Source organism: Camelina sativa, chromosome 18, assembly GCF_030686135.1.
Source record: "Camelina sativa cultivar CO46 ecotype springtype chromosome 18, ASM3068613v1".
In the NCBI taxonomy this organism is placed as follows: Eukaryota; Viridiplantae; Streptophyta; class Magnoliopsida; order Brassicales; family Brassicaceae; genus Camelina; species Camelina sativa.
The window spans coordinates 23,336,423-23,349,872 of record NC_141897.1 but is presented as its reverse complement, the minus strand read 5'-3'; the positions used below and the strand labels follow the sequence as shown (position 1 = coordinate 23,349,872).

Here is a 13,450-nt window from a genome sequence, read left to right as displayed (position 1 = left end):
AGTTTTTTTATACACTCAATTGTGTCTTTAGCACTTTGGGGGCAAGACTTAATTACTGTGTCGTTTCAATAAAGCACACCAGGTGTTCGATCATTTGCCCCAACCACTAGTTTGAGTCAAATAGGCTATTTGGATTCTTGTCACTGTGATTTCAGATGTTTTCTCTCATCTTCTCCAACCCTGTCGTCAAGAACTCCGTAATAATCCATCAAATTCGATTCTTTTCCCGTGACCCATTCCCTAACAAAGTCCAGCATTACCTTTACCGAGCAACCCTCATCGACTCTATCCGTCTCAGCCTCCGCTCCACAACCTCAGACACGACGCTTCCCTCTCTTCTAAACCACCGTAATCTCGATTCCTTTGTCGTCAAGAACGCTTTACGCTCATCCCCATCTGTGGCTTCTGCTTGGTCTATCTTCAAAACTCTTAGGCAAAAAAAAACTCACTTTTCGTTCGAGACTGAGACGCTTCACGCCTTCGCCACTGTTCTTGCTAAGTTTCAGCGATCTTCAGAGCTCAAATCTCTTATTGGAGTTGTCAATGCTGGTAAGTTCGGCCAAGTTCATTTCAGCTATATGAATCTCATGAACTTGTACGCGACTGCTGGTGATTTCGACTCGGTTCTGAAGACGTGGAACGAGTACAATAGATGCTCAGGAGATGAGAAGAAAGGCTGCACTGAGTCCTATAACATTGTGATGCAAGTTCACATGAGATTAGGTAAAGATTCTGAGGCCGTGCATACTTTTGATCAGATGATCAACGAAGGAGGGCTTCCGAATTCAAGAACATTCACTATTATGATTGAGCATCTTTTGAAATTAGGGAATCTTGATGCAGCCATGAATGTTTTCAAGACCTTGCCTTTGATGAGGATTACGCGGACTCTGAAGCACTATTCGGTTTTATTTGAAGCGTGTGTCCATGCGCTACGGTTTGGTGAAGTCAAGACTCTGCTTGCTGAGATGAAAGCTGATGGGAAGTTTCCAAGTAGACGTCTGCTTGAGCCTCTGAAACGAATGAGGGAGGCTGGTTTTGAACAAGAAACAGACGAGTTCTTGAGAGAAATGTTGCCAGATGAGAGAATCAAGGACATTTCTATGTATTCTATGGATAGTCCAAGCGAAGACGAAGGAGACGAACACAATGATGATGTTAATGAAACTCGAGTTAAGCTGAAGCCATGGCTAGACCCAAAGGCTTTAGCAAACTCGTTAAAGAAGTGGAGCTCTGACGCAGTCACTGCTTTGGAGGAAGCTAACTTCGTCTGGACAAATCTATTGGTCTGCAAGATGCTAAGAAACTTCAGATCACCTGAAACAGCATGGAGTTTCTTCTGCTGGGTGGCGATTCAACCCGGATATACTCACGACGCCTACACGATTGAGAGAATGATGGCTATGTTAGCACGCAATGGCCAAGTTGAACTGGTCGATAAGCTTATCTCGAAAGTGAGAATGGAAGGGATCAGATTACCATTCAGCACCATTAGGCTGATCATTGATCTCTACGGAATTTCAAAGAAACCGGACGCAGCCATCAAGGTTTTCCGCCAAGACAGAGCTCTCTGCGGTTCGATATCGGATTTTAACCTCATGCTGTTGTACTCATCCCTCTTGAGAACATTAAAAAAGTGCAAGAGAAACGCAGAAGCTTTGGAAACGCTAGAAGATATGATTTTGACAGGAGTATCTCCTGATATCCAGACGTTCTCGGGTTTAATGTATCACTTTGCACTGCAGGGAGAGATTCAAACAGTGGAGAGACTTTTCTCAATGGTGAGACAGATTGGTCTTGAACCTGATCCTTACATGTTAAAGCTTCTTGTTCAAGCGTACTGCAGATGCGAAAGATCAGTGCTTGCTTACAGAGTGTTCCAAGACATGAAAGATTCGAATATGATGCCTGACAAAGAGACGAAAGAGCTGCTTGTTAAGAGTTTGTGGAGAGAAGAGAAGCGAAAAGAGGCGGCTGCGGTTGAAGAGAGCTACGAGGAAGGGAATAATAATGACAAGAATAGTAGTAAGGTTTTGCGTTTGGCGCTGAAGGGTCATGTGTGGACCATTAGTTCAACAGACATCGCTCGAGTCCACAATCTCTATCGCGACTGCGTTGTAAAAAGTTCGAGTTAACAACGTTTCTTCTATGTTTTTGTTTTTTCTTTTAATTGGGCCCAATGATCGTTTTAAGGCCCATAGATTCTGGTCTGCTAATGAAGGGTCACAACTCACAATCACATCATTCAAACAAAGAATACGACCGTGCCGCTCTCGCTATGGGAACCACGTGAACTATCAAATCATTTTCATTTAAAATATGAGTGTGAAAGCAAATTTACACTATAGATTGATTAATCTTTGTTGAGGAACCTGCAAAAGATTTACCCAGGGATTAGGTACGAAATAAATAAAGAGAAAACAATCATCATATCTGAAAGAAAAGTATTATACTAGCATAAACGGTGAAAAAGCACATCACTAGCATATAGAAAAGAAAAAAAAAAACATAAACATTTTCTCACATATTACCCATATGGAGTAGTTTATTTGTTAAAAGGCTGAAAGGCACATAAGCCAGCTTTAATATTATTAATTGACGTTGACGATCTTAAATGAAACTGGATGAATCTAAGTGGTACCCAAACGAAAGTAAAATCTTTTTTTTTTTGTTGCTTTCTCCAACTTTTTACGATTTGATTAGCAAAAAAATAAACATTATCCTAACTATATTATAGTGAAATAGGTAAATATAAAAAAGTTTTTTAAAAAAAAACTTATGTCAAAAGAAAGTAAGTGATGCAAATATGCGAAACCAAATATAGTAAAATACAAGTAACTGACATTTAACCTGATTATATTGATTTACCACAGCCTGACAATCTGAAACTCAAAATATATTCTGATGTGCAAACTTTCCCAACATTATTAGTATAATTTCTCTTTCCTTTATATAAACTTATAAGAAAAGCAAGTCCTCCACTAGTGGTGTGTTATTGTCCCCTACCCTGAGATCTCTCTCTACCTCTCACGATTAATTCAAACATGAAACCAAAGTGGCTCTAATAAGTATTTCAGGAAATTTCTTAAACATCTCATCGAAACTGTGACGAAGTTTCCATTTAGAGTAAAACAAATTAAAGAGCTAGATTTGGTGTTTCTTTGGCCCCTGTTTCCCCTTGAATGGTAAAGAAGTGAGTTTCAGAGGATGTGGTTCTTCTCCTGCTTCAGACGTGATCCATCTAAGGTTTATTAGATTCGATTTGTGTTTGCTTTTGATTATATAAGTTTTTTTAGTTGAAAACCCTAGTCACTTTCTTGGCGATCTGAAACCTGCAGGATGATATTAAAACCGCCAAGAAAAATTCATTACATGAAGAAGAAGACCGCAGGGCACGTGAACAAATTGAGATTAAAAGGGCAAAGGAAAAAAGTTTGGAGCAAGCTGATCAGAAACCGGATGCAAAGAGAGGATTAGAAGAGTCCAAGGAGAAAGGCAAAAGCAAGCAAGTGGATGTTGATCAAGACGTTCAGAAGCTTCCACATACTACTAGTATGGAGACTTTTAAGGGTAAGGAACAAATTAACCATTCCAAAGATGATGTTCAAGAAGATGTAGTGAATCTTCCTCCTAGGTATGTATGCTTATGTCATGTGTGCTTCTCCATTTGTGTGTGTTTAGAGGGTTTTAATTTGTTTTGGCTAAATTCGAATATTGTTATTACTTTTACTTGTAGCATATGCATTGGTGGCAAATCTGAGATTAGAGATGGAATACCTGAAAACCTTCAATGCCTATGTTGCTTTCATTGCCACAAACCAATTGCTACGCACGAGGTTTAAAAACATATCAATATTACTCCGAGTTTCAAATTGATTTTTGTATAATATCATTCAATTTTACTCCTGTTTTCTAATGTATATACAACTCCTTAGGTTTTAAAGAAAGGAAAATTTCACATAGATTGCTACAAGGAGCATCGTCATCCTACCTGCTATGTCTGCAAACAAAAGGAAAATCAAATTCTCATTACTTGGCTTTTATACAGTTTGTAGTTTAGTGAACAGAATTGATCTCTTCGTACTTATGGATGTTGTATAATAACTGTTTCAGATTCCTTCAACTTCGGAAGGTAAAAGAGAGTTCCATGTCCATCCGTTCTGGAAGGAGAAATACTGTCCTTGTCATGACGATGATGGAACTGCCAAGTGTTGCAGCTATGAAAGATTAGAAAAGAGGTCCTTCTCAAAATTTTGGTTTTACGACTTTCAATATATAATCGAACCCTCTCTCTCTGGTTTGTTGACTTGCAATATAATGGTTCTTTCTTAATTTGCAGTCTTTTGGAACCAAGTATGTAATGCTTGCAGATGGTCGATGGCTGTGTCGTGAATGTATGGAATACGCGGTTATGGATACTGATGAATGCCATGATTTACATGTTGAAATCCGAGAATTCTTCGAAGGCTTGTTCTTGAAGGTTGATAAAGAGTTCCCTCTTCTTCTGGTAGAGAAACAAGCGTTGAATAAAGCTGAGGAAGAAGAGAAGAAGATTGTGAGTAGAAAAAAAAACACATAATCCCTCACTTTTGTAACTCCCCTCTTCTCTCAGCTGTCTCATGTATTATTTCAACACAAAACAGGACTATCATCGTGCAGCTGTAACCAGAGGTCTTTGCATGTCCGAGGAGCAACCTGTCACAAGTGTAAGAGACCTTATTAAACTATAATAGATTTGATAACTAAGCAATGAACTGGTTCATATAGATATATCACGTTCTAACCGGATTTTTTTTTCACTTTGGTTCACATGTACAGATAAAAAGAAGGCCAAGGATTGGACCGAACAACCAGCTAATAGAGATGGTTACAGAGACTCAAAGGGTGACTGGATGCGAGGTGACCGGGATTCTCATCTTATATGGATTTCCTAGGTTACTAACAGGATACATCTTAGCTCACGAGATGATGCATGCTTGGCTTAGACTCAACGGTACGTATATATTAACGATGATTATATTATGATCACCAAGAGACATGGAGAGACCTCATTTTTTTGTTTTTTTTTTTCGATTTTGATCACAGGTTACAAGAATCTTAAGTTAGAGCTTGAAGAAGGATTATGCCAAGCATTAGGCCTCAGGTGGTTGGAGTCTCGGACATTTGCCTCTACTGATGCTGCTGCTTCTGTAGCTTCTTCTTCTTCTTCCCCAGCTCCTCCAGCCGTTAACACGTCAAAGAAAAGTGACGAGTGGTCTGATTTTGAGAAGAAGTTCGTAGAGTTTTGCATGAATCAGATCAAAGAAGAAGATTCACCGGTCTACGGTCACGGATTCAAACAAGTTTACCAGATGATGGTTTCAAATAACTACAGCCTTAAGGGTACCCTGAAAGAGATCGTTAGCGTTTCCAAGGCTACACCAGATTCCAAGTTTTGAATTAGCCTTAATTATATCATACCAATATATAATATACAGACAACAACACTGTGCGGATCTTCGTCATCTTTAATGCCTTTGGTGCTGTTTGGCACCATCAATGTTTATGTTTTGCCTTCATATAAATATAGCCTATATATGTGGTTTCTATGATGTATGTTGTTGAATTTGTAATATATACAATTTTTATTATCATTTATATTCGTTGTCAACACTATTATTTACCGTAAATAAAATAATAAACAGTCGCATCACACACAGACGTCAACGGTCAACATCTTTGTTGTTAGGTGTATAAGATTTTAGTGCAACTTAGAAAAAAATCTTGGCGTTTTCTTTAAGTATTGAATGGTTGTAATTTTTATCTTAGTTCTTCACCTTTGAAAAATCAAACACTTTTATTATATCATATTTGTCCATACGACTAATTGAAAAGTTTCGATTTCCTGATTATTTGAAGAAAAAAAACACACTTGATCAACCCTACTAATATTGATCATTTTCAAATGAAGAAATTTAAAAATATCATAGTTTTGGATTTTCTAGTCATGTCAGTGGAAATGTGTTTGAACTTGAGAATCTTATTTCAGAAGAATTTCGTGAGGCACGATAAATTTTTTTTTTTTTTACCTGTATATTTGCTCGTTTTAAATTAGACTATTCCTTTGGTTATTGTAAAAAAAAAGAAAAAAAATTCCAATTGGAGATTTTAAATTTTTTGTCTATAGAAGTAAACGGCAACGTTTTAAAAGAGCGGGAAATGTCGATGTCACAATGGGCTTCCGCCACATGGGTGGAGCAGCTGAACCACTAGTCACACAACACACACACACACTCCCTCTCTCTCTCTCTTCTCGCTGAGAAATCTCTTTTAAACTGTTTCGAAGTGTCCGTCTAACGCCAAAGACAGAGCTTTTGGTATTCCTGATCCATCCAAAGACAGAGCTCACATGTGTATTCTTCCTTTCTCACGCTAAAGATGATAAAACGTCATCACTGAGGACTCATATCAGACTAGTGAAGAAAGTAAGTTTCAGATGAGTATGTGGTTATTCTCCCGGTCCAAACATGATCCATCCAAGGTTATTAGAATTGATTGTTTTCTGATGATGATTATCTAAGTTTAAGTTGATATAAAGAGTCTCGCTAGTCCATTTTGATCTGAAACCTGTCAGGATGATCGCAAAACCGCCAAGGAAATTTCACGGCATGGAAACGAAGATCGCAGGGCACGTGAACAGATTGAGATTGCTAAGGCAAAGCAAGAAAGTTTGAAGCAAGAGGAGGAGAAGAGCAGATTAGAAAAGTCAAAGCAAAAAGGCAAAACTAAGCAAGTGGATGATGGTGATGATCATGTGGAGGATGAGAGACAAGTTAAGCCTTCCAAAGATCATGTGGATGAGAAAGATGTGAATCCTCCTCCTAGGTAAAACAAAAAAAAAACTTAATTACATATGTGCTTAACTAATTATGCAACTGTGCTGTGTATTTAGGCTTTTGCATGTGTTTTTAAGTTATTTACATTCACTTGTAGCATATGCCGTGGTTGCAACTCTGCGATTGAGGATGGAATAAAGTTTGATGCCTTTGATGTTCCTTGGCATCCTCCGTGTTTAATCCTTCATTCTCAACAATTGCCAATTGCTACGAACAAGGTTTAAAAACATATACAACTTTGAAATTGATTGCTATACTTTGATTAAACTCCTCCTTTGACTTGATGTTTATAATTTTGTTTTCTCATGTTCAACTCGTAGATTCCATGCTATGTCTGTAATAAGAAGGTAAGCAAGCAATTGAGTCCTATGAAATGAAAGAAAAGTTAAAGACTTAATACGTTTATAGTTATGAAAGACAGTAGTATGTATACAAGACTTGTGGATGTAATTGTAACTGTATAATTAATTTTTCTGTCAGATTAAAAGAGAGTTCCATGCTCATCCGTTCTGGAAGGAGATATACTGCCCTGGTCATGACGATGACGGAACTGCCAAGTGTTGCAGCTGTGAAAGATTAGAGGTATACTCTTATTGATGATTGGTCTAAGTCATAACGGAAATTAAAGAAAGCCTTGGCTTGTAGTAGTATTTGACTTGTAATGGTTCTTTGCAGTCTTATGGGACAAAGTATGTAATGCTTCCAGATGGTCGATGGCTTTGTCGAGAATGTATGGAATGCGCTGTTATGGATACTGTTGAATGTCATTACTTACATTTGGAAATCCGTGAATTCTTCGAAGGCTTAAACAGGAAGATCCACAAAGAGTTTCCTGTTTTTTTGGTAGAGAAAGAAGTGATGAACATAGCTGAAAAAGAAGAGAAGATTGTGAGTACATTGTTTTCTAAACTGATGAAACTTGCTCATCTCTATCTCTCTCTCTTTCTTTCACTCATATGTGTTGTATGTTTACAAGCAGGACAATCATTATGGGATGGTTACCAGAGGTATTTGCCTGTCTGAAGAGCAGACGGTCAAAAGTGTAAGATATTTAATTAAGATCAAGAAGATACTTTGAGAGAACTGAAACTAAATTGGAATTTAACTCGGTTCCACATTTATATATATATATATATAACAGGTCACAAAATGGCGAAAGATGGGGCCTAACAATCAGCTAATTTCAGACATGGCTTGGAAATCTCAAAAGGTTATAGGCAAGAGCGAGGTCACTGCAATTCTCATCTTATATGGACTTCCAAGGTACCCTAACTCATCATCTCCCCATCTGAATACTCTCTTCTTGCGCCGATAGAATATATCAATCAAATCCCTTTTCACTTACAGGGTCCTGACTGGATATATCTTGGCTCATGAGATGATGCATGCGTGGCTTAGACTCAACGGTATGTACTACTACTCAAAAGTGGAAATGAATTAGAGATGAGAATTGAGGAGAGGATCTCAAAGTCATTTTGTTTTGGTCACAGGTTATAAAAAGCTAAACAATGTACTCGAAGAAGGATTATGCCAAGTCTTAGGCCATCTGTGGTTGGAGCCACAGAAATACGCCACTCCAGACGTAGTAGTAGTAGCAGCAGCAGATGCATCAACAGCTTCTTCTTCTTCTTCTTCTTCCCGAAATCCTACAGCTATAACCACATCAAAGAAACGTGCGCCATCTGGATATGAGAAGAAGCTCGTGGAGTTTTTCAAGTATCAGATAGAAACAGATGAATCACCAGTCTACGGTGAAGGGTTCAAGAAAGTTAACAAGATGATGGCCTCAAATAATTACAACCTTGAGGATACCCTGAAAAAGATCGTTAGTATTTCCAAGACTGCACCATCTTCAAAGTCTTGAATCAGCCATATACAATATACCCAATTATACATACATACATACCCGTGTATATATATTATACATACAGACACACGTTTTCTTTATATGGTATATAAAGTGTAAACACTGCTTCTGCTTCTTTTCTATTGCTCTGTGTTCCTCTGTTTAACACACACACTTAAAAACGATATTGCATGTTAATTATACAAATATATTTTTCGTTGGATTTTATAATTTCTTGCTACCGACGCAATCCGTTTTTCTTTTGTGAATACTCAGAAATACGTGTTTTCCAACTGTATAGTCCATGCTTTTTAATTTTGTAACAGAAACTTGTGAACGAACATAAAGTTATTTACGTATCTCTCTCTATCCATTTTTAATAAAGTTTGCCATACACGCGGCTGGCACAATTATGTATATTTCATACATAGAAATCAACTGATCCCCCAAAAAGGAAAAAGTACTTTGGAAATAACATTCACTTTAATTGTTAGTTTAGTAATGATTAACTTATTTAGTACTGAATTAGTGTTACTAGCATGACAAGACTTTCCATTTTTTTACCCCTCTAAAACTAATTTATTCTCTACGATAATTTTAGCCGTTTATACATTTAATTAGTAGTATCCGATTTAGGAAAGAAAAGAATAACGATCAACAACGACCAGGTTTAGTAAAGTCTGGACGATGATGCATCTGCTGTAGCTTGGTGAAACGGTCGATATCAAAATCAAGCATTTTAATCAACCGTTTCTGCTTGGTCTCGAACCGGCTTTTGTAAAAACCTTCAAAGGAAGGTTCCTTTGAAGTACGGAGAAAGAAGGCGTAACCAGCCATGAAATAAGTAGAAGTTACGTAGAAGCATATGGGTTCCATCACGTCCCACGACAGTTCCCAAAACGTCAGCCTAAAAAATCCAATCGTTTGGGCCACTATCAGGCCTAATCCGGCCCATAATTCTTTTCGAACAAGATCGTCCGCTCTTTTGTCGATATCTGACTTAATCATCTCAAGTTTCTCAAACTCTTGCCTTGTCGCGGCGTCGAGAGTGGGTTCGTGTGTCGGAATCAGACCAGCCATGGCGCTTGTTAGCTGTAAAATCCAAGGAAAAAACAAAAATTAGATCAAGAATGCTAAATTTGGTTAAAGTGTGGTTAAAAAATTGTAATACATGTACAGTTTAATTAATTACCTCATCGGGTTTAAGGCAGACGAGTTTTCCCAAAACGATGACGTTTCCAGCTTGGTCAAGCATATTCGCGACCCGGTTACCTTGTTCAGGATCCGAACAGTTTTCTCCGCATACCCGGACAAACTCGGAATAGGGAACCCAATTCTTGCCAATATCTCTCAGCCTCGATTTCACCATCTCCATCTCCGCTGCTCTCATGAGCTTCTTCACGTCTTCCACGGTGACCGCCGGGAAAAAGTCCGGTGATGATTTAGCCGGGGAAGGTGGGGGGAGCATCTCGTCGAGACGAATACGGTTATTGTTGGACAAACTCAACTCCCTGAGTTTATCCATCAAGTTGCCTCCTTTCGGAACAATCTCCGGCGAGAAAAATGCCCTCTTGTGAAGAAATCTCCGGCGGATACCAGAGCCCCCGGCGTCGGGTTTGGTGGGACGCATACGGGTAAAACCCGAGATCCGGGAATAGGTTTTGGAAATGTTGAAGAGACTTTGAACTAGGGATTTCTTTGACGACATGGTCGATCTTTCTAAAAAAAGCTACGTCAGAGAAATACAAAGAAGGAATGAACGAATGAAAGAAGAAGAACGAAGTTGGTTTTGATATACGAAAAAGGAAGAGACAGAGAACACACGTTTTGTTTTATGTTTTGGTCCGAGATTAAAACAGAGCAACTTGAGCTGCCTTTTATATTAGCTGCGTTTGGTTTGTTCAGAACGAGAGAGAAGGCTCCTCTGAAACAGCATTCTTTCTTATCACGATATTTTGTTGACACGATATTTACACATAGGCGTTGCTTATCTCATCTTTATTATGATGTTAGAATTATTTTAAAACAATTGTTACGATTACAGCTAAAAGTGCTAACAAAGTTAAAAAAAAATTACAAATTTACCAGTTTCCCATTAAACGTGTGTGAATAGAACTAACCGTTATCATTAATATAATAATATATTTTATTTAGTCATATATAATAGTAATTTTATATGAATTGAACAACAAAAATATAAAATAATAAAACTGTGTTATTTATTATATCACACACTAAACATGAAATTTATTTAATGAAAATATAAATTTACGTTTTTGTTGGGTAATTGTTGGAATTAGGTTTCACCGACTCCAGCCTCATACTTCAAGCCTATTGGTTATTAGATTATGTGGACTGTTGGGCTTAATAACTGCTAGACCCAAAAGTTTGTCGGATAATTAAAGAGGAACAGATTCAGACAATTAAGAGAATCTTGGGAAATCGCGAGTTAACTAGAAATAGTATGTAGAAAATGATATAACAAAAACATAATAAAAAAATCAATACAAATCTAATTTATCGTTTTTTCGTTGTTTTTGTCGATTTCCATCTAAATCCTATCCAGATCTTTTTTAGTCAATTCATAAATTAGATTGTAGTTTCTTATTCCTGCGGTAATTCAATAATATTTGATGAAATTTATCTGATGGAAATATAAATCCACGTTTTTAGATATTCTCTTGATAAATTGAAGCGCACGATAAATTGTGGGGGAGATTACATTAGATGGTCAAGTCACGGGAAATTACATTATATCGGTCACCTAATGCTGATGACCGTACACGTGGCAAGCTAAGCTCCCGACGTCATAAACGACTTGCCACGCATTGCCGTCCGATCTTGTTAACAACACGCCAAGTCTTCCCCCAAAGCCCCAATCAATCATCTTCCCGTTCCTTTCCTTTTTAATTTTAATTTTTATTATTCCTATTTTTATTTTTATTAAGTACTACTATAGTATTATTAAACGCATCTTTTGCTAATGGTTCTCTAATAAGTATACTCTTTCGTCTACATACATTTTCAATCAGATTGTAAAACGGTTTTAGTATATAAAACTGTGTTATTTATTATTATGTGGTGTTCCATAACACGTAGATTTAGATAAGTGCAAGCATCATCTCTGTCTTTTTTTCTAAATTATGTTATTAAAAAAATAAAATTTGGTGGGATTATATAAGATAAGAGTTCGTTTTCAAATATTAAGCCATTGAGGAATATTCCAGTACTGGATTACGAAGACACGCGAGACCGATTCATCATCATCATGCAACTATGTATTGTTCGAGAATCTGAAGTCGTCACAACTTACAAAAATTCTTAGTGGAAGACAATGATCTTTGTGTTTAAATTGAGAGAGTAACAGTGTGACTGTTCTATCTACATATACATTATATTGCAGCTTAAATTTGGGAGACTGTATAAAAAAAACTAGGTTATGAGAACTTGGCTATATATTTTTGTCATTATAACTGTTTATGATAAACCAACTATTGCCAATAGAAAAAGTTTGAACTGTTTTCCCCAGCCAAACCCAAAAAGAATCATTCGACTGTTACACCATCATATTTCATCAACAGATGTGTGTGTGTTTTAATTTTTTTTTGTTTTTTTTTGTTGCCACTGTAACGTAAAACTGACGTACCTAGGCATTAGTATTAAGTTTCAGAACAATTTGACTAACGTTAATTTCAAGAATCTCTATTACTAACAAAAGAAAGAAAGAAAAAAAAAGTAACAATACACGGAAAATGTCGAGATTAGTAGGTGGAATAAAAAAGAAGGAGCCCCATAAATGTGTGTGGACACACGTAAACGAGTCGCCACGTAAATGCAAAAGAGAGTATTGGAAACCCGCCGGTGAGAGAGTTGAGGGAGAGAGAGTGTTTGTGTTGGGGAGTTGATATCTAAGGGAGGGTTTTGTTTGTTTAGTCTTTAGACTTTTTTATAGAATAGACACGAGAGAGGGCTCCCTCTCTTCTCCTACTTAAATTTTGCTGTGGGGTCTTTTTTGTAATCACCTAAATAAATAAAGGGAAAACTGGATTCTTTCTTTTTACGAAGATACCTTCCCCAGTTGAACTGTAGAGAATAAGCCTTTTAGTTTTAACGTTTTTATTCATCCTCACACTCTCCTTTTCTTGACCGTCAATTTCTAAACTCTTTCCAAATTTACCCAAGTAACCGATTTTTTCGCAGTCCAATTCTATATTTTCCCTTTTCCCAAGAATACATATTCATTTTTTATTTCCTCATCGCCATGTTAAAAAGTCAAATTTTTTTAACGAGAAATAAATAACAGCATACATTTTTTTACTACTCCTATACATACTGTAATCTCTTATTTTTGGCGTGAATTGTCCAAAATGAAAACAATAGTAGTGTTGAATCTAGTGAAATAAAATATATATGGAAACAAAGAAGTTCGTGGTGGTTTCTGCAAATGAATATACATACATTTGACATTTGTTTAATAACCAGTACTTGTATCTAAATATTTGACAAAATATGTTAAAAAAATTTACAATCGACTAAAAGGTAAAATAAGACGGTATGTTTAAATATCACCAGATTGACATGTTATCGTTGATGTTAAACTTTAAAATCTTACTTGATGTTCCCTTGTTAATTTTTAAATGAGACGAAAACAAAAATAGAAACAAAACACATACACAGTATATTTCGTTAAATCAATCCTTTGATATGGCAACGTCACATAATAAACTAC

General features: G+C 36.8%; 3 protein-coding genes and 1 pseudogene across 12 annotated transcripts; 3 read left to right on the top strand and 1 right to left on the bottom strand.

The window, feature by feature from the left end:
* Nucleotides 1-155: 155 nt before the first annotated feature.
* Nucleotides 156-2,254, top strand: LOC104762908 (pentatricopeptide repeat-containing protein At5g66631 pseudogene; annotated as a pseudogene). The gene has a single exon (XR_015589030.1). The product of XR_015589030.1 is annotated as a pentatricopeptide repeat-containing protein At5g66631 pseudogene (transcript).
* Nucleotides 2,255-2,995: 741 nt separating this feature from the next.
* Nucleotides 2,996-5,633, top strand: LOC104762906 (protein DA1-related 3-like). 2 transcript variants are annotated; one of them, XM_087498544.1, is made up of 9 exons: nt 2,996-3,246; nt 3,339-3,634; nt 3,737-3,836; nt 3,936-4,009; nt 4,110-4,232; nt 4,336-4,555; nt 4,644-4,706; nt 4,819-4,993; nt 5,086-5,633. In XM_087498544.1, the coding sequence occupies exons 1-9, from the start codon at nt 3,208-3,210 to the stop codon at nt 5,436-5,438; spliced, it is 1,443 nt and encodes a 480-aa protein (XP_087354670.1). In that variant the 5' UTR covers nt 2,996-3,207; the 3' UTR covers nt 5,439-5,633. The 2 variants fall into 2 exon arrangements, with proteins under 2 accessions (XP_087354670.1, XP_087354669.1); XM_087498543.1 differs by lacking the exons at nt 2,996-3,246; nt 3,339-3,634; nt 3,737-3,836; nt 3,936-4,009 and having other exon boundaries at nt 4,088-4,238; nt 4,340-4,555.
* Nucleotides 5,634-6,214: 581 nt separating this feature from the next.
* LOC104762907 (protein DA1-related 6) lies at nt 6,215-8,864 on the top strand. 8 transcript variants are annotated; one of them, XM_087498536.1, is made up of 10 exons: nt 6,215-6,520; nt 6,614-6,864; nt 6,973-7,093; nt 7,196-7,222; nt 7,356-7,457; nt 7,551-7,763; nt 7,855-7,917; nt 8,017-8,138; nt 8,223-8,281; nt 8,366-8,864. In XM_087498536.1, exons 1-10 carry the CDS (start codon nt 6,476-6,478, stop codon nt 8,737-8,739), a joined length of 1,377 nt encoding a protein of 458 aa, XP_087354662.1. In that variant the 5' UTR covers nt 6,215-6,475; the 3' UTR covers nt 8,740-8,864. The 8 variants fall into 8 exon arrangements, with proteins under 8 accessions (XP_087354662.1, XP_087354661.1, XP_087354666.1 ...); XM_087498535.1 differs by having other exon boundaries at nt 7,852-7,917; XM_087498537.1 differs by having other exon boundaries at nt 6,223-6,520; nt 6,635-6,864; nt 7,852-7,917.
* Nucleotides 8,865-9,276: 412 nt separating this feature from the next.
* On the bottom strand, nt 9,277-10,689 carry LOC104762905 (chloroplastic calcium uniporter protein). Its single transcript, XM_010486305.3, has 2 exons — nt 9,914-10,689; nt 9,277-9,813 (listed from the first exon to the last, which is right to left on the bottom strand). Exons 1-2 carry the CDS (start codon nt 10,427-10,429, stop codon nt 9,376-9,378), a joined length of 954 nt encoding a protein of 317 aa, XP_010484607.1. The 5' UTR covers nt 10,430-10,689; the 3' UTR covers nt 9,277-9,375.
* Nucleotides 10,690-13,450: the final 2,761 nt, after the last annotated feature.